The 19,707-nt window shown below is 53.3% G+C and overlaps 1 protein-coding gene and 4 non-coding genes across 5 annotated transcripts; 3 read left to right on the forward strand and 2 right to left on the reverse strand.

Annotated features, from left to right (window-relative positions):
- Positions 1 to 3,008: 3,008 nt before the first annotated feature.
- TRNAL-CAG (transfer RNA leucine (anticodon CAG)) lies at positions 3,009 to 3,091 on the reverse strand. The gene has a single exon. It is a non-coding gene; the product is annotated as a tRNA-Leu (tRNA).
- A 461-nt stretch (positions 3,092 to 3,552) lies between these two features.
- On the forward strand, positions 3,553 to 3,624 carry TRNAG-UCC (transfer RNA glycine (anticodon UCC)). Its single transcript has one exon. It is a non-coding gene; the product is annotated as a tRNA-Gly (tRNA).
- A 905-nt stretch (positions 3,625 to 4,529) lies between these two features.
- On the forward strand, positions 4,530 to 4,601 carry TRNAD-GUC (transfer RNA aspartic acid (anticodon GUC)). The gene has a single exon. It is a non-coding gene; the product is annotated as a tRNA-Asp (tRNA).
- Positions 4,602 to 5,245: 644 nt separating this feature from the next.
- TRNAN-GUU (transfer RNA asparagine (anticodon GUU)) lies at positions 5,246 to 5,319 on the forward strand. Its single transcript has one exon. It is a non-coding gene; the product is annotated as a tRNA-Asn (tRNA).
- Positions 5,320 to 6,422: 1,103 nt separating this feature from the next.
- Positions 6,423 to 13,861, reverse strand: FCGR3A (Fc gamma receptor IIIa). The gene is made up of 5 exons (XM_033092738.1): positions 13,394 to 13,861; positions 12,751 to 12,771; positions 12,170 to 12,427; positions 9,586 to 9,840; positions 6,423 to 7,972 (listed from the first exon to the last, which is right to left on the reverse strand). Exons 1-5 carry the CDS (start codon positions 13,440 to 13,442, stop codon positions 7,797 to 7,799), a joined length of 759 nt encoding a protein of 252 aa, XP_032948629.1. The 5' UTR covers positions 13,443 to 13,861; the 3' UTR covers positions 6,423 to 7,796.
- Between the last annotated feature and the right edge of the window lie 5,846 nt (positions 13,862 to 19,707).

A 19,707-nucleotide genomic window follows, 5' to 3' on the forward strand; every position in this document is an offset into this window, starting at 1 on the left:
TTGAGTTCAGGTCGGTGTCTGGCACACGGTAAAGAATGCAGTAATATTTGTGGAATGAGTAAATTCTTTGGTCAATTTAGAGAGTTTTAAACCTCGATAGTCCTTAGAAATGGTGTAGTCTAATTTCCTCATTTTAAAATTCAGGAAGCTGTGGGCCAGGTGGTTGCAATGACTTGTTCAGGGTATACAAGTAGCTGGTGTCCCCGCCTTTATGTACAGTTTCACAGGACACGTTTGATTCTATAACTTGCTTTTTGTACTCAGTTTGGGTCATGAGCATCCCCCCAACTCACAATGTTTATTTAAGTCAGCACTTTAATGCCTGTTCTGCTTTCCAAGATACTCAAACTAAGTTACTAAACGTGAGTGGATAAGTTGAAGTGTGTGTAGAAAGCAAGCTTCTCTATACCAGAGCCTCTTTGAATTAACAAGTAAAGCAGTGAACGACACTGGAATGCCCGTGTGATGCTGTGCTTAGTGTCCAGGTACGCAGGTGCCGGCTTTAGGGCTACACCTGGAACTCTGGGGGACGGGGAGGTGGGGTTCTGAGGCTGCCCAGGGCTGGGAGGGAAGGTCGGAGGAGCTTTGGCAAGGCAGACCCTCAGCAGGCGGGGGCACCTTTCTCTTCTGAGTTGTGACCCTTCTCTTGCAGGCCCTTGGCTAAAATGTCCCGACTCTGACACCCAGACCTGTTCTCTGAGAGTGAATTTAAAGTTGGCAGCTTAAAAAAAAAAAAAAGCTGAGGGATGACAGTCCTGCGCTCTGCGTGGTGACGCCCTGGGTCTCCTTAGGCCCCGCAGCTTTCCAGAGGGTTTTGAGCCATCTCAGGAGAAAAGAGTCACTTACGGAGTGAGGGGTTTTAGCTTCTCTTTACGGAAGTAGTAGTTTCCTTTGAATCAGGCAAATTACAAAGGGTACATAAAAGTCAATGTCAAGTTCCTTTAATTACTAGGGTTTTACAACATATCCCGTCGATAGAGACCTTGGGGTCCAGGTGTGTGGCCCGCCTGCTGGGAGCCGGGTGGACGTTACTGGCGCTGTGCCGCTGACCACCTCTGCTACCTCCACCCGCAACACTGAAATTCAAACGGGACCTTCTGGGCTCAGGCCAGTGAGCCCGAGGCCGCAGGCCTGCTGGGACCTCGTGTGGCCCTGCTGGCAGAGTGCGCCCCTTGCGCTCTCCGGAGCCACTCCCACCTGGGGCTTGGCAGCAGTGGGACAGGACCCCACAGCCCTCGGGAAAAGGACTTGGGAGTGGCCACGGCGTCAGGAGCTTGCGTATTTCAGGGTCCTGAGTCCTGCAGTGGGAGAATCCTGAATTAGGCCCCGGGCTGGAGGAAAAGCAGGGGTTGCATTGGCAGGGAACCAAGCCCGGGCTGCAGGTGTAACAGGTGAGAATTCTACCACTGAACCATTAATATTCGTGGTGGCACCTGCTTTGCAGCGCGGCCCTTCACCTCACTGCAGTCTCTGGTTCCATCCACACGGAACCCTGCTGCCTTTTTCAGTGCCAATTTTGAAAATTGTTATGTTTCAAGACGAAACAGTGTTAAGACTTTAAAAGAGAGCCATTTAAGCTGCTGGTGCGAGGACACAGCTCTGTTTCACGGTAACAAGCTTCCGGAGCCTCGGGGCTCCGACCAGCCTGTGCAGCCCACCAGGGGGTCCCCTTGGGCCACCGCCCTGGGGCCGGAGGGACCCACCGACCCTCCTTGGTAGTTACTGGGCCGGACAGGCTGATGTTCTTTCTTGATCAGACAGGTGTTTGGGGAAGAAGGCTACAGGGCGAGTGAGAGCCGGTCTCATGCATTACATCGTGGGCTTTTGGACCCCCGTGACTCACCACTGGTGACGTTAATGTCAGCCACGGGGTTCAGGCCCAGCCTTGCTTACTTTTGATATCTCTTCTGTGAGCACACGGTCATCTTCATTTCTTCACACACAGTTCCGTCATTTCACTTTGTGTCCTCTGCTCTAAGCACAGTGTCTGACACATTCTAGGGGCTCTAATGATAGTAAAAGGGGGCCTGGTGAGAAGCAGGGAAAGGATAGTCCAGGTTCAACAACCTGAACAAAGATAGATTAGCTGGACCGGCGCTTCCCGCAGTTCCCCGTGCACGCGGATCAGCTGGGGCATGCGCATTCCCGAGCTCTGGAGTCTGCATTTCTAATATGCTCCCAGCTTATCGCACTAACTCGCACAGTAATTCTATCTCCCTTTTACTACAAGCAAACCAAGGCTCAGAAAAGTCAAAGGTATTTCCCAAGGTCATAGTCTAGTAAATAACAAAGAATGCAGCCTGGCAAACTTTTAGTAATGAACCTAAAGGTCTTTCTATCCTCACACTTCCGGATGTCACACATTCAACCTCTAACCAAAAGGACAAGATTTCTCCATAACCAGCTCCTCCCAAATCAGAAAGTGGCTTATTTGAGATATTCACGAAAAAGGAGTTCTGGAGACAAGCAACTCCGAGTTTACCTTTCCTCTCTGTGACTCCTCCCCCAACTTGGTCTGTGGCTTCTCCTGGCCCTTGGCCACTGGGCAAACCTGCCGAATTAGAACGGATGGTGGTGGTGGCAGTGGGTTGGGGGACCCGAGGCTTAACAGAGTTGGACAGCGCTGCCTGAGCGTTCAGAGACGCAGGCCACGGACAGCAGATGGAGGGACCTGGCTTGAGGCCTTTGCCATGTGGTCGGGGGAGTCGTGGGTAGATCTGCCTGTTTGGCACGTGGTAGAAAGAGCTGATGCATCCTTGTCGAATAAAGCATTGGATAAATAGGCCCTGAGAAGTTGGAGTGTAAAGGGAAAAAAATGGTTTTCATAGGGGTAGATCTCAACTGCTTCCTGATTTGGGACCAGTCTCCCACCAGTAAGACAAAAAAGAATAGACCCAGTTCATATTCACAGCCTTTGCAGAATGTAGATATGCAGAATACAAACGTGGCGATCGGTTTTTTCTCCATGAATTCAATCCTACTTGTTGTAAAGGAGCAAAAACACACTTTGTCAGGAGTGGGATTCGAACCCACGCCTCCAGAGGAGACTGCGACCTGAACGCAGCGCCTTAGACCGCTCGGCCATCCTGACACAAGAAACAAGCTTTTTCTCATTTTCTTTTAAGATTGTCATATAGTGTTCTATCATGACGTCAGGTTACAGCCGTGCTGTGTTTATTTACGGTTTTGAATAAAATTAGACCTCTCCTTGGACTCCTCCGCCAAGCAGGGAAAATGAAACTGCCTCCAGCCCGTCCTTCCTACTCTTCTGCCTCATCATCCTTAACAGTAAAGCCCCATTTTCCCCAGAGGTCTCTGGAGGGGCCGAGCCACTCCAGGTGTACCCCTGTCCGGCCAGTGCCGCTGGACCCTTCGTCCCGAATGGCCGTTCGGGTCCGACGCCGGTGGACCCAGTGTTGGGTGCCACGCGGCGGGCCGGCAGGAGGAGAGAAGGCGGGATGCAACCTCCCCTTCGCAGCGCTGGGGGGCACGCAGGGAAGCGCCTGGCCTGTGCGCGCCTCATGTACGGCGAGCCCGAGGCTTGGCTGTGCGGCGTTGGTGGTATAGTGGTGAGCATAGCTGCCTTCCAAGCAGTTGACCCGGGTTCGATTCCCGGCCAACGCATCCTTTTCGTCCTGCCGGCGCTGAGTGTCCTAGGATCGCGGGACCCAGCGCTCACGCCGCCGCCTCCCGCGCGCTCGGATTCCGGGGGTTTCGTCTTTGCTCTCGTCCCTTTTCAAACCCTGAGCTCGGAGAGGCTGCAGTCTGTCCGCGAGGCTGGCGGGGTCGCCAGCTCAGGGACCGCAATCGCCCAGTGTCCGAGGAAGTGCAGTTTATTAATCTAAATAAACAAATGGAAAATCATAAACAGACCCGCAGTTCAGCTGCTGGGGATGTTTAACCTCATTAGGAGCCACTCGGGTGTATGACCTCACTTTTTCCATTGTCAGTTTACGAAATCTAAGTACTGACCAAGTTTTTCCGATGAAAATTTAACGTCCCAGCTGAAATGTGCTTTGTGTGAGTGTGACATCATGCCGGAGTGAACACTAAGTGCGGGGGAAAAAAATCCAGTGTTTATCTGAGTTACATGTTGAAATAATCGTTTGCATATATTGGGTTAAGATAATTACGTAAATTATCACCTTTTTCTGATTACTTTTTTTTAAATTTATTTTTAATTTATTGGGGTGACAATTGTTAGTAAAATTACATAGATTTCAGGTGTGCAATTCTGTATCACATCATCCATAAATCACACTGTGTGTTCACCACCCAGAGTCAGCTCCCCTTCCATCACCATACATTTGATACCCCTCACCCTCATCCCCCTCTGATTACTTTTTAATGTTGCTTCTTTTAGAAAATTTAAATTTCTGTAGAGTTCCCATTGCGTTTCAGTTGTCGCGCGCCGGTCTAGACAGTGACGGTGCGACCTTGCCAGCAACCAGGCCGTGTCACCGCGTAAAGCGCTCCGGAGCCCAGGAGCAGCTTCCTAGGCGGCGATTTCAGCGCCGCCATCGCGGTCGTCCTCGTTAGTATAGTGGTGAGTATCCCCGCCTGTCACGCGGGAGACCGGGGTTCGATTCCCCGACGGGGAGGCGTGCAGCGACTCTTTTCCTTTTCCCTCCTTTGGCTCTTCCTGTTCAAACAAGTGTTTTCTTACACAACTAGCTTCTCTCCCAGGCCGCGTCTCTCGCGTGAGAATTTCGTGGTCGGTGGGCGGCCGTTGTGGTGGGTGCACGTTGACCGCGCTTCTCTGCGTGACACACGTTGTTGGATCGTTAATGCCGCAGGCGAGCGTCCCGGGACCTGCCCCTCGGCCGGGAATCCGAGGGTCCGGCGGACCCGGACTGGACAGACTGGACGTCTGTACCAGGGAGTGCGGGGCAGCGCGCGCAGGGCGGACAGGCACGTGATTGGACACGTGACACAGCCCTACATTTTCACCACATAAGTTCATTATGAGTTAATAGTCGCGCGCGTGCACATTCAGACACATTGTCTAGATCGGCACAGCAGTGTGTGGCCGCAAAGCCGGGTGGTCCCCGGAGCCCGCTCCCTGGGCGCGTCCCGGGGGCAGCGGGCCTGCGCGGAGCCCTGCCGGTGCCGGCGCGGAGGGCGCTGCTGGGCTCGGGCTGCAGCCTCCCGGGCCCCCGCGCCGCCTCCCCCGCGGCTGCTCGGGGACGGAGCGCTGACTTCATTCCTCAGTGAAATGACTTGGCAGCGGCCCTGCCCACCGCCTGTCTCTGTGGCGCAATCGGTTAGCGCGTTCGGCTGTTAACCGAAAGGTTGGTGGTTCGAGCCCACCCAGGGACGGGGGCGAGCGTTTTGTGCACCGGGGGCCACTGCGGGGCGACCCACCGGCCCGCGGGCTTCGCTCCGCCACGAGGAGGGAAACTTTTAGCTGCTCCGCTTAGGTCCTGTGAAAATTGCATCCGGAAGCTGAGGCTCTAAAACTACTTACCCGCCCGCGGAAGTAAGTGCCAATAACCCCCGAGATGACGTCTCATCAGCCCCGCGCCTGCCTCCCCATTCGCTGGGGTCTCCGGACTTCTGAAGCCGGTTCTTACTAGTCCTGCGCGTCCCCATGGTCACCAAGCTATGGAGCGCCGGCCTCCTACGGGCCTTGCAGGAGGCGCCCTGTCCCCAGCCTGCTGCCTGGGTCACTGCTGGCATGGCATGGCCTGGCCGCCTGGCCCGTTCCTGTCCACTCCCCTCTCTGGAGCCTGCAGGCAGCTGCAGAGACCCCAGTGGCTCGCAGGCTCTGGACAGTGTCCTCCTGGAAGGTAATGCCCTTCAGCACTGGCCCCAGCTCCCTCCGCTCCCCACTCTTTAGACCAAACGAACTCTTGCGCTCCTGCTCTGGCGCAGCCTTCTCCTTTTGCTGGCAAACCCCACTCAGCCTTCACCACCACCGCCCAAATTAAGCTTCTTCTCTGCAGCCCTTTACTCACGCTCTCCTTTACATGTTTTCTCACTGGAAGGAAAGCCCGCCCGCCACACCCCCCAGGGACCATGTGTTGTTCCTCTTGATATCTTCAGCACCTGAGCTCAAGCTTGGCACCCACGTTGTGTCCAGGGTGTCCTGGTGCACTGGTCCCTGCCTGGGTCCCACGCAATAGTCACACGCCAAGATGGAGTGGTCCTGGCTTGAAATTCACAGCGCCAGCAGGCCCTGCTCCCTCCACACCTGTGCCTCCTCCTACCCGCCCCACCTCCCCAACTACCTGTTCCCACCCCCACCCCAGCCCCACACCTGTAAAAGCGCCTGCGCACACTTGTCTCACACTTGAATTAGCAAGCTGACCAATTCATGGGAGTCGCCATGAGACCGTTGCTGATGGCGAGGGCTTTCCACCAGCCCAGACTGACAGCTTGGGACAACGGGAGGAGAAGAGGATTTTGTCATTCAGGTTTTATTGCGATAGCTTTTCCACCTTCTGTCTGAGAGTAGCATGCACTTGTAAAATGCTCTACTGGGATCAACAAGCATTGTTTAAAGCGTCTGAAGCGGAACAGGATAGCTAAAGCTTCCTTCTACAAGCAGCAGCTGTGTCTCCTTGCCCCCGTTCCCCTCTCCCTGCCTGGCGAGGGCTTTGAAGGGGTCCCAGGTTCACTCTGCAGGTTGAGTACTTTTAGTGTGACTTCCAACCTGTGTCTGACGAATGACGGGGACCGAGCCCTCACTAATCAGAGAGTGGAGCCGAAAAGCTGGGTGTAGTCCCTGCCCCTGCTCTAGTTCTTACCATCCTGGCCCACGCAAGTGTCCTCACCTGCTCACTTCTTCCTGGCGGTTGTGGCTGGCTCTCACTTGTCCCGCTTTCTCAGTGTGGACGTGGAAATCTTTGTCCGCTGATCTTAATCTGGGACAGCAAAGCCACTCTCTTCACTGTGGGCACAGAGCTGGTCCTATGCTTTCTTCTCCCCCACCCCCCATCCCCTTGCTGGGACCATTTTCTATTCACCCATCAAGAGGGTTCAATGTAGACCATCCTAATTCTGGCAGGGCTCCCCTGAAAACCTCAATCCTCCATCGCCTGTGTGATTTTTCTGTTACCCCCCTCCATGGCTCACGTTCCAGGGAGCCAGTCCTGGTGGGGTCTCCCTTGGTCTGTCCCAACCCTCCTATTTCTCAGGTTCTGTTGTCACCCCCAGCCCCTAGTTGTCCCCAGTCAGTCTGAAGGGCGTCCTGCAGCAGCAGGCAGGTGCCGACCACCACCAGCTGCCCCTCAGCCATTGTTTCTCCTATCAGGTTGGTGCAAAAGGAATTGTGGTTTTGCAATTTTAACATTTGAAACCATAATTCCTTTTGCACCAACCTAATACCTAGCCAGTTATTGGAGAACAGCATTCACACATCACGGGTCACCATCTAAGGTCTGTACTATTGCTTTGCTAGGCTGGATGATTGGCACAGAGACACTGTCTGTGAGGCTCTGAGGCTCCAGTTCCCATGGAGGCTTCACTGTTGGCCCTCAGAGATGGCAGGCCCTTTGTTGGCTTTGTAAGGCACGTAAATGTTGAATTGGTACATTGCGTACCTGACACTCATGTAACATTACGTGCCAACTCTAATTAAAAATACATTTTAAAAACCAGATTGAGCAATAAAAAATGATAAGATAAAAGAAAAAATAAAATCACAGGCCCTTCCTTTCTCCTGGAGACGAAGTGAGAACAGAGCCCCAGCTCTGAGCTGTAGTTTTCCTGCTGCTCCCAGAGGCGCCTGCTGGCCTGATGGGGGTCCCTCCAGAGACAGGTTCCCAGACGCAGCGTTTACTGCCCCCTTTGTCCTAAGGGCTCTTGCTCCATGTGACTTTGTTATTTATGTTTTTCCTCAGGGAGCTTCGAAGTTGTCTCTGCGCAGAGAAGTACAGCCCGGTGTCCACTGCAAACAGGAATCCCATCACCAGGCAGAATGCGATCTGCCACAGTAGGAAGAATGGAGAGATGGCTGGAACTGCCGAACCTAAGAGGAGAGGCAGAGGGTGAGGCAATGGCAGTGGCGCAGGCACAGATTAGGAATCCACAGCCAGGCCCCCAGTGGGGAGCCTTTCTGACACCTGCCAAGAGCCAGGCCCTGAGGGCCGTGGGGAGTCATTGGGAAGCTTCCTCCCTCTGCACCCCATCTCAGCTCTACCGGAGCCCAGCGCAGCTCACCCGCTCCGCCCCTCGGAGACGGCGCGCCCTCGTGTCTGGTGGAGGACTGCAAACCAGGCTTGCTGAGCAAGGTAGGCTGTTGGGTTTTTGTGAAATGATGAAAGTTGTCAAAATTTAAGTTGATGTGAGAAGTTGTTTCTTAATTCAGAAACTTTATCTTGTGTCTCAAAATTTTACTCATTGTTTTCATTCGTGTTGTTCATTGTCACTAATGAAAACCTGAAAAAAAGGGAACCATTGAAATTTGCTACTTATGGGCAGAAAAGTGGTACTGTTTCTTTACCGAGGTTCAGTAACTAAGGACTCGAAAGGGAAAGAGGTAAAATTTGTTGGTTCTCACCCTCTCAGCCCTTGACAGTGTTATTTGCTGTTGTCTGTAAACTGGTAACATTACATATAGTGGATTTTTAGTGTCAAATTTTTTAACTCTTAATTTTGATTTAATTTCAAACTTTAAAAAAGTTGCCAGAATAGTATAAATAACTCTCATCTATTCTTTACCTAGATTTACTAATTGCATTTTTCCTCGTGTGCTGCATCATTTGCTCTGTTTCCCTAACCAGTTGAGAGTGTTTACTTTCAATTTAAATTGTAATGAAATTTTTTATACAAATTATGGCACTTTTGTTAAAGTCTCAAAAGGTGTGTGTCTATCTCACTGTCTTTCCACATGTGAGCTGCTTACAAAGTGGTCTTGGTGTGGTTACAGGTGGAAGTTTTGTGACAGAAGGAAATCCAGGAGCACCTTGGGGGGTGTCGCTGACCCCGGGGGGTTCACCACAGAAATGAGCTGTCGTCTAGGTGACAAAATTCTATACTGGACGTTGGTGCCTGTCCAGTTGTTTCCTTTTATCGAGTGGTTAAATGGATAGGCTTTGAATCTTTGATGTGACCTTAGGGGCAAATTAATGACCCCCTTTTCTTCCCCCCAGTGGCTTCCCTGTGCAGTAGAGTCAGTGTTGCCCATGTCATCATGTTGTTGTGAGGAGACCCTGTAGCAGTGACACGAGGGGCCTGGAAAGGGGCACTTGGCACACTTCCCACACGCTGCTGGGAGCCCAGGAATGTCAGCTGGTCTCTGTCACAGAACAGGGAACGGAGGCTCAGGGACTAAGTGGCTTCGCCACAGTCCCCGGTGCTGGGCCCTTTCTGTGAGGGACTGAGGGGCTCCCTCCAGGTTGGCCATTGGCTAAGGCGCGGGGAGAGGTGGGCCAGCACGGCAGGGACACGCCACCCTGTGGGTGCGGTTTGAGGGCTGAGGAGAGGTGGCGTCTGTTCCTGCTGTCACCGCAGACCCCATGTGAGGGAGCCCATGGGACAGTCAGGCATCAGTCCCAGGTGGCAGTGTGACCCAGGTGGCAGTGTGACCCAGGTGGCAGTGTGACATGGGTGGCAGTGTGACGTGGGCCCGCGTCTGCTCACCTTGAACAGTGACGTTCACAGCCTCTGAAGACACATTCTGTTTCCCGATGATCGCCCTGCAGAAGTAGGAGCCGCTGTGCGCGCGCTTCGCGTGCCGGATGTGGAATTCAGAATTCTTATGGGAAAACTGCTGGCCTCTGCCGTTCCGGAAATACTGCACCTTCTGCACACGGGTGTTCTTCCAGCTGTGGCACCTCAGCTGCAGGGGCTCACCCTCCTGCAAAACCCAGCGAGCCGCCTGGAGCAGCAGCCAGCCTGCAAGCACAGAGCACAGCCAGGCCCAGCTGTCAGTGCCAGGCGCCAGTGAAGGGGACATGCCCCCCAGGCTCCTCACCGCGGAAAGCAGCCTGGACCCTGCATGAGGGACTCAAGCGACACCAAGACCCTCTGTCTAGTGGGGAAGAGGGACAGACACACGATGAAGACGAAGGTTAGAGCACAGGAACCCCTGTCAGGTGACACGTGGGTCAGCTGAGGCAGGTGACAGGAGCCACAGTATGTTCTAGATCAAACAGTGAAAATGGCATTTGAAAATGATGAGTTGCCCCATTAAAGGAAAGGTGGGCTTCAGAAGGCGTAGACCATTGTAGGAACACTGCCGGCTCGCAGCCAGTCAGGAAGAAGGCCCCTGGGCGGCCACAGCAATGGCTGCAGCTACCGTGAAGGACCCCTCAGTGCTAAGTCAGAGGAGAAAGACAGACGAGGCCGGTGGCTCTCAGGGGCCAGGGATGGTGCTTCCTGGAGGGCAGCACGGCCTCACATCCCTGAGCACAGCCGTCAAGGGAGGAAAGTCTTGTGTCACCGGGAAACTCTTCTCACAACTGTCTCCACACAGAGCACAGGACCTGAAGCATGAAAAGCGACATTGCAGACAAATTCTAAAATGACACGAGAAGGATTCATGAGGCAACATTCAGTTACAAAGACAGAATGTCCACAGCATGTGTGCACAGGAAACAAAGAGGAAAGGACACGTGCTTCAATATTAACAGGTTTTCTCTGGGGGCTGGAGCTACAGGGTGTTTTACTTTTCTCCCTCTTACTTTCATATATTTTTGAAATTGAACCTGAAAAACAAAACAATACAACTTATTATCGTTAAAAAATCGACCACCTTATGCTAAACAAAATGGGCAGAACATGAAAAATCTGTACGAGGAAAGCCTGCCAAACAGAAGACACCCTTCATTGCTTATTAAGAGATATTTATCCAGAAGGCCACATGCCTGTGTATCCACTCGCTGTTTGGCAGAGACATGAGTCTTATAAGCATAATGTTAGCTTGTAAGATCACATGTGTACGTACGCAGTCTGCCTGCTTGGGGGACACTCGTCCCGCCATCACCCTGTGATGGGCGCGGTGAACGTCCACGTGTACGTTCATTTGGCACATTGTGTTGACTGTACACCAGTTGTGCAGACTGGGCATCCAGACCAAGGCACGCCGTCCCTAACCTCACAGGAGGTGCAGTGTGGACTCAGAAATCAGCACAGTGCCATGTCAAGGGCGCCACAGGCTGAGAGCCAAGCTGCAGGGTATGGAACCGAGACCTTCTGCCAGAAGAAAGCAAAGCAGAGGAAAGCCCGAGAAGACGAGGTGCCTCCATTTAATGCCGTGCCCCTTGACGGGGCCTCCGAAGCCGGTTTCTAGTGCCAACTTCAAGGCAAACACATCATTCGCAGACTTGATTTTTCTACTGAATTGCCTGGTGGTGGTCCCCCAGTTTTATTTGGTTTGAGTGGCATCTCTCACTAGCTACGTATTAGACGTCCATTCCTCCTTGTAGCTCTGTGGTGTGAGGCCCGTGTCTGCTGAGGGGCACAGCTGGATGCAAAGGAACCCCAGGAATCAGCTTCCGAGGCCCGAGTCCATGGGTGTCTGCTGCAGTCCCATGTCCCTGAGGCCTGCTTCTTCTCCAGCTTGTCCCGCCTGCTTCTTCTCCAGCGTATCCCTCCCACAAATGGGACAGCTGTGGAGTCGTGCCAGTCTTAGAAGATGACACTGCGGGTTCCAGGCATGTGGGACACCAGGAAAGATTCCCACCTCCAAACACTCCCCTACCTGCCTCTGGCACCTGTATTCTGTTAACAACACACAAAGACTTTCCTTCCATGATGAATGTGTGGGCTGCACGTGCAGATACCTCTATTAGGAGGGAGGTCGCATTGCTGCCGTGTAAGTCTGAGTGTGGCATGATGGGAGCAAGCGGCAGGTATGACGCATCAGGGGTGGTGTGGGGGCAGCTTAGGGCGCTGTGTGTTGAGAGTGCGAAGGAGACTGAGGTCCTAAGAACAGATTCGTTCATCTATGCAGTAGGTACTATTGAGCCTCAAGGTCATGCCCTGACCTTCAGACGCCACTGCCGTATTGGCTGTATTCTCCGAACGTGGCTCCTGGAACCGGGCACGGCTGCAGGTCTGTGCCTGTTACGTGCCAGGTTTGACACGGGCCAAGGCCCACCGTGGCAAGGACTACAATGCAGAAATAATCCAGGGGGACCACAGAGCATCTCCACATCATCTCTGGCCCCTCCCACATCTCTCCTGGCCTCTTGTCTCACCCTCGTCCCCTTCGCCCACTCACCAGCGTGGACCTTGAGCTGCACGGGGTCACTGAGTGCGAAGGAGGCTGTGTGGCAGCTGTAGTTTCCACTGTCCTTCACGCGGGCATCCTTGATGACATAGGTGGAGCTCTGGTCTGAGAGGGGTTTCCCGTTGTGAAACCACCGTGTGGAGTTGTCCTCCTTGGGGTAGGCCCCCTGGCACTGCAGTGTCACATTGTCCTTCTCGAGCAACCTGTCCCACTCAGGGTCCAGGGACACCACGGCCTTTGGGAGGTCTGCTGAGGAGACGGGAACGTGGGTGAGGGCAGGGGACGTGCAGGGAGGCTCAGAGCCAGAGCCAGCCGCTGCGAAGCCACCGTTGATGACTTGGCGTCGGTCTGTCCCTCGAATTTGGAGCAGGCACTTGGCCCCATTTTTGGCCTCTCTATCTTGAGGCAAATGGACCAGAGGAGCCCAGGGCTGAGCCCCCTGTGTTGTGGCCTTGGCCCCGCGGACCCCCCACCAGCAGCTTTTCAGACGACAGACAGACGTTTGCCATGCATGGGCTCTTATGCTCTCACGTGCCTCCCTCAGCCAGTCCAACACCACAAGGCAAACTCACCAGCTCTCGTGCCAGCTGAAGCTGCAAGAAAAAAGAGCGAAACACGTCCTGAGCAGAAGCAGAGATCGGGGTGACCAGAGTGTGCATTGAGCTGAACCCCCGCCGCCCCCGCCCAGGCCACCCGTGCCCCCAGCAACCGAGGTGCAGAGAACGGACAGCTGCCCCTGCCCGCACACCGGCCCCGCTGTCTGCCCAAGTCCATGTTTTCATCACCCTCCTCTTAGTCCTTGCTTCCTGTTAAACTCCTAAACCGAGGATACAAATTAAATTTCCACACATCAAACCTTAGAAACAACCTCAGCCCAAGTCTCCTGGAAAGTACAGATTAACAATCTCAGAAGGGAACCCTGGAATGTCACAGTGGAAGAGCCCGACCTTGGGGCTCCTTTAGTTCATACCCCTCAGCCTGCAGAATGGGACGCTGAGAACCGCAGGAGTGATGTAGTGCAGCCTCAAAGGCCCCTTTCACCCCCGGGTGGTGCCCCGATCCCAGGCAGCCTTCTCCTCATCCCTAGGCCCCAAATGGGTTGTTTTAGTATCTAAATCTAGGGCTGTAGACGCAGTGAGGGGTCCCTCGCCGGCCTGGAAGGGTCTGTGCTGAGCAGGGCATCCTAGCTTCCCCCCCATCGCGACTCTGACTTACTGAGAAGTAGCAGGGCCACAGGCGGCAGCAGCCGGCACATGCTGGGCATGACAGTGAACAGGTCACCACGGACGTCTGGATCCCTAAAGCGGCCTAGCTGGACTGAGAGAGGAAGTAATCCGCTGTCCCCTACACCCCAGCCTGCTGTTTACCAAGTTCCTTTTCCGGAGCTTCGTTGATTCCTGGGTCTGAAAGGGCAGGGGAAGAGCCTGGGGGACACGCTGAGGTGGGTGTGCCCTTTTGCCAGCGCAAGTCTGCACCAAGCAGCTGGGGATGTGTCAGTGGTACACTCAGCAGTCTCAGGGTTGTGCCCCAGGTCCTGGGTTTGGGGCCACCCAGCACTAAGAAGGGGACAGCAGGACCTTGTGACGGCACTCGCGAGGGAGGGCATTTCCCCTCAGACCTGCTCACTCCCGCCTGGCCCTGACCCGCGTCCACGCAGCCGGCCTGTCCACAGGCAGTGAGCAGTCACTACATCCTCACCCACTGGACGTGGCCCTCAGCCCAGAATGAGCTCCACCATTTTCTTTCAAAATTCAAAACGCATAGAGAATACAGTCAATAATGTTGCAGCAACTATGTGTGGTGCCAGGTGGGGACTAGACTAATTGGGGGACCACTGCGTAAATCATTTAAATGTCTGACCTCTATGCTGTACACCCGAAACTGGTATAAAGTCACATTGAATGTTACCTGTAACTGAAAATAAAACCAAAATGCATAAGCCCCTGGGGCCTGCAGTCCACAGGAGCTTCTAAGTTCTTAGCGTGAATTTAATCAAGAGATTCACACCCTCTGTTAAAAGAAATGCCAGCAGTGGGAGAGAAATGGGCCGTGGGAAAGGTAGGAAGGAACCAGAGAAGGTGGTGGGTGGTGGCCTGGAAGTGGCACGACTGTAGCCTCTGCTCGGTGCTCTGGGCCCCCAGCCGGGATGTGTGCACGTACCCCCCACCCCAGTCCAGGCCTGAGACAGAATCACACAGCTCTGCTGGGCAGGCCCACGTTCCTAGTGGGTTCCTGGACTCCGGGGGCAGGTCTCATTGGTGAATCGTTGGCAGAGCCCAGGAGGCGGGCAGCAGGCAGATGTGGACGAGTGATGCTTGGCAGGGCTGGCACAGGGCTGCTGACATGGCAGGACAGACAGCTGTGGCTCCTCAGGTTTCCATTTTGGTTTGGCTGCTGTCAGAGTTCGTTGACCCTCCTTTCTTCCCATCCTTCTGCCCCCACACATCTGGCAGCCGCCCTTCACCCACAGGCCCTCAGACAAGGTGTCGGATTAGCACGGACCAGACTGGCATCTATCAGACGCGCGTTTGGCCCCGAAAGCAGAAAGAGCCCCCCCAGGGCCACCTGCCACCTCTGGCTTCGGAGGTGGGAGGGGCTACCCCCGCGCTCTTGCTCGTCATCTTTGTCTCCTGAGTGCCTTTCTGCCACGTGACTGACCTATCGGCAAGGCATGCACAAAGGTTTCCTTCTTGGTTTAATTTCTTCTCTGACTCACCTTTGACGGTGGCCGCCAATGGGGGAGGACGGCTGGGCGGGGAGGACAGAGTCACAGCGGTCTCACTGAACAGTCCTCACATTGGGTGTTGCTGGGTTGGAAGGCTTACTTTTGCAGTGAAGGGTAAAATGCATGTATTTGAAAGAAGGAAGAGGCTCTCGGGCTGCCTTGCCCTGGAGTGTTTCCTTTCTGGGATCCCCAACCTCCCTTCCCTTCTCATCCCTGCAGCACTGGAGTGGCATGCATGGCACCCGGGTCTGCCATTACCCAGGGCCAGCGTTGTCGTCCCCTGGGACGTATAGTTTCTTAGGGGGTTGCCAGAGGAGCGTCATGATACTGTGTGCACCGAGAGGACAGGGGTTAGTTCTGTGTGGGCAGGAGTCCACGTGGACGTGAGAACACTTTAGTTACATCACAGAGAAAATTGTGTGTTCAGCAGGGAGGTTTTGAGGGATACAGGCTTTGCAGGCAAATGAAGCGGCATGAGCAATGATTTGGGGTGTCTGTGAGCTGGGCATCGTCCCCCAAGATTAGTGAGTGCCTCGAGGGGAAGCACAGTGCCTGAAAGGTTAAGAGGGCTGCATTTCAGCTGAGTCTGGGATGGGAGCCCAGCCCCTCCACTTATCCCTTCCAGGCCTCAGTTTCCACATCTGTGAAATGGGGCTGACAGTGACGTGCTAACCCCGGGGAGTTGTTGTGAGGCTCCAATGAGAGGCCCGTTGATCCCTGTTGGAAGTGCCATGTGGGTGGTTGGGGCCTCCCTGGTTTTGTGAACCAAGTCGGGACACTGTCCCCTGACCTCCTGCAGGTCCTGGCCCTTGCTGACTCTCATGTCTGGACTGGGAGGTCCGTGAGGGCAGGCAGTGGGCTTTCTGGTCCCTGCCGTGTCCGGGCTTCAGCACGGAGTGGGACGTACTAAGCACTGGGGTGAACATGAAGGATTTTGCACGTCATGTGAAGAACAGTGACAGGCCCGCAGCGAATGTTGTGTGAAATGTAAAACAGATCATCAAGGTTTTAGGCCGGGGAATGACATGGTCAGCTTTACATTTTATTAAAATTTTTCCGATTGCTGGCCAAGCAATAGGTTGCATGGAGGGGAGAGAGACTGAAGGTGGAGGGGAAGTTGTTTCCACCATCCAGCCGACAGATTCTTGGGTAAAGAGCGGGAAATGCTAAGGAGAGGCGTGAGGAAGGGGGATTGGGCAGGACTGGGGAGAGCGGCTGGCCATGAGGAGGCTGGGAAGGACGGTCTGGGTGACGCTCAGCCTTCTGACTTGGGTGACCCGGACGATGGTCCATTTTGTGGGCACAGAGGGAGGAAGAAGCGCCAGCTTTGGCGGGGAGACAATGAGCTCAGCTGTCTGTGGCGCAACTGATGGGAGGTGGTTGGGGTGATTTCAGGTGGACATGTGGCCCTGGGACTCAGAAGACAGGTCTGGACAAAAGACAAGAGTTAGGAGGCGCCGACATGGTTGATGTTTTAAACTCTTGATAAAAGCTTGAGGCCCTCTCCCTAGAAAATAATGCAAATCATACATCATTTCCCCGCTGCCTTAAGAAGCTCCCTGTGAAGCCCCCCAGAATCCTAGTTAAGATAAAATATGGATGAGATGCCTCCGAGTGTAAGAGTATCAAGTGAGAAAAAAAGGGAACAGTGAGGGAAAGGGAGGAGAGGGGAAGGGAGAGGACCAGTGACAGAAACTTGGCACAGAGCAGCTTTGACAGATGTGTCCAAACGAAGAATCGCTGACAGAGCATCTTGGGCGGAGGGACCAAGGAGGAGAGAACAAGGAAGTGCAGAAGTCAGACGTTCAAGGAGATAGAAGTCACTTGACGGGGCTGTAGGACAGTCAGGGAGGCAATCCGGGAACTAGGCGTCCCCTTTGTTAGAGCTCGGTCAGGCTGGGTCAGAAGCTCGATAACTTGTGTTTGGAGGCTGAGGGGGCATAACAGAGTTAGTGAACTGCTACTCCTTTTAAGAATCTGTTATGAGGACAGTGAGCCTTTGTACCCCCTCCCCCCGGCCCCCGCATCTCGTGGTCCCTGTGAGTCCTGGGAATAGAAAGTGGTGCTGCTCTCTCCTACAGAAACTGCAGGCCCCACACCCATTCCCACTTGGCTGGTGTTATGTAAATGGTGTGTCCCCCCCATGCATATGCTGCTGCCCTAACCCCCAGGACCACGGAATGTGACTGTATCTGGAAACACAGCCTTTGAAGGGTGATTAAGCTAAGACGTGGACAGACATTAAGGGGACCCTAAGCCAATATGACTGGGGCCTTATAGGACGAGGAGGTTAGGAAAGGAAACTGCCAGAATCAAAAAAAAGGGAGGGAAAGGCTGAGAGTGAGACACTGAGACATCAAACGAGGGCAGGAGGTAGGGAAGAGCATTGGGGGAAAAACTGGGAGACACACAGGTCCTGGCAAAGTGAAAACCACTGAGTACACAGGTGGGCGATTACTGAGTCCCAGACACAGATGGAGCCACGTCCCCAGAGGCACGGAGACAGACACCCCTGAGACGCAAAGGCAGCCACGGCGCTGAGAGAGCCGGTCCAGAGGCAGGAAGAGGTGGATAGACACAAGGGACAAAAACCACGGGGGCTTCAAATCGATTCTGTGTGTGGCCCTAAGCCCCAGCCTGTTCCCTTCGGCTGGCGTCACCAAAATAATACAGGCTGTTGACATAGAGGAGCTTTCCAGAAGCTCGGTGCTATCTGCTGGCCGACTTCCAAATGCCCTGCCTTGTTATCTTACAACAGGACACACTGAGACCTACCCTCCCCCAACCCCCCTCAAAAAAATCTGAAATTGTAAAGTTTCAAAACAGGAGTGTTGGTGATGTGTTGTGAGAAAAATAGTGTCCGAGGGGGAAGGAAATCCAGGTTTCGGTTTCAGTCTGACAGTTGCTCTCTGTGAAGCCAACGATCTTCCCTAAACACGTTTCCTCCTCTGTAAGGGAGGTGACAGGGCTACATTGTGTCCACCTCTTTCAGTGCCACACGCTCTATACCTCTGAATGCTGGCTTTCAGTGGAAATGTCCAGGCATTGCCGAACCGAGTAGCTGTTGTCCTCTACAAAGCCCAGTGAGGGCCATTGCGTGACTTCTGGGAGCTAAAGGAACTTTCTAGCAGAGCTGGCACATGAATACCTCTAAGATTTCGAGTTACTTGTAAAAACTGCACTCACGCTTTCAGTCACGCGTGAACTCCTCAGACCCCCTGAGGAAGGTAAGAGGCAGCAGCACAGAGAAGCCTTAGGAGTTTTGAGAAGGAAATGGAAAGACTGGTGTTTTGTTTTGTTTTTTGTGGGGGCCGTCCCTTTCGGGAACACCCGTGGGGGTCTGCGCAGAGCCCAGAACTGGAATTAGATTCGGTCCTCATCCCTTCTCCAAGATTTTGTTGTTGCTGTTGCTTAAACAATTTTTGTTTGAAAAGACACACATGATCAATAATCTATTCCTGCTGTTAAATAAGTGAAGAGATTCAGAAGTAAATAAAATAAAAGTAAAAGTGACATGAAATGACGTTCCTCCCCAACCTGCAGCCACTCCTCCGGGGTAACCGTGGAGAAGTGTCTTGTGTGGTCCAGAGCCTTGCCTACACGCCCATGTTCACGGGAGCACCTATCTACCTATACAATGTGTAGCTTGCTCATTTTTTGTTGTCTATGTTTATATATTACATGATTTTTCCACAACTTGACTTTTTACAATAATTCCATATACACATAGGCACACACCGCTCAAAAAATTTCTTTGTTCTAAATAGAGAAAAAGTGCTAAGAATACTTTGGAGGAATGTGTGAGAAGGAAGGGCCAGTGTCACTGTTTTGTCTTTCTTGCCCCTTAGAAAACTCAGGTCCTTATCAGCCCTGGAGCAGGGATCTTCTGCTGGGGGTGGCTTCTCCGCAGCCTTTCTGCCTCCGTCCTCGCTGATGGGGCCTGATTCTGTTCAGATATTCGGTGGCCGTGAGCTCCAGGGAAGGCAGGCCTCCTCCCAACCCTGGGGGACTTTGGTTAGTCTGTCAGTGGTTCTCCAATTTGAGCTGCCAGAATCTCCTGGAAGGCTCGTTAGACATGGTTTGGAGGTGCTAGGGGACGCTTGTGCTGCTGGCCCAAGGACCACACTTTGAGGACCCGTTTTCTTGTTGAGACTGACTTGGGACTGAGCAGTGATACCCTTTTGGACAGTCTGCTGCAGGGGTTGTGGGGCCCAGCAAGTGACGAATTCTCTGCCAGTGTTTGGACATGATGTTTAAGGATGTGATGCTCGGAGCTACTGCAGCCGTCTTGCTCCGTGAGGGAAGTGGCTGACACGCTGACGACCAGAAGGCAGAGAGAGGGAAGAATCTGGTTTCTGATGACATCGCTGACTTACAGATTGCCCAGCCTGGAACCGCAACTTGACAGATGAGATATCCAAGCCATCTGAGTGGAATTTTCTGGCACTTGCTGCAGAAAGTCACCTAACTGATATATACACCTCTCTCTGGGTGCCCAGGAGACTCCAGCTGATGTGGCCACAGGGCAATCTCCCTAAAGCCAGATTTTGGACATTCTTAGGTTCATTCTAATTTTCATTATTTTCAGTAGTGCTACAAAGGACAGAGTATTTAAAAAAAATACATTTTGGCATATTTCCCAAGGCCATTTTCCCAGAAGTGAAATTACAATGTCATAAGTATGTACATGTCTAAGCTTTTGATAGTATTTCCACGTTTCTTTCCAAAAGAATTGTTTGAATTCACACTCCATCCTGAAGTCTGTGAGCATCCACTTATCACACTCTAAGTCCAGGTAACTGAA

This window comes from Rhinolophus ferrumequinum, chromosome 22 (assembly GCF_004115265.2).
Source record: "Rhinolophus ferrumequinum isolate MPI-CBG mRhiFer1 chromosome 22, mRhiFer1_v1.p, whole genome shotgun sequence".
NCBI lineage: Eukaryota > Metazoa > Chordata > Mammalia > Chiroptera > Rhinolophidae > Rhinolophus > Rhinolophus ferrumequinum.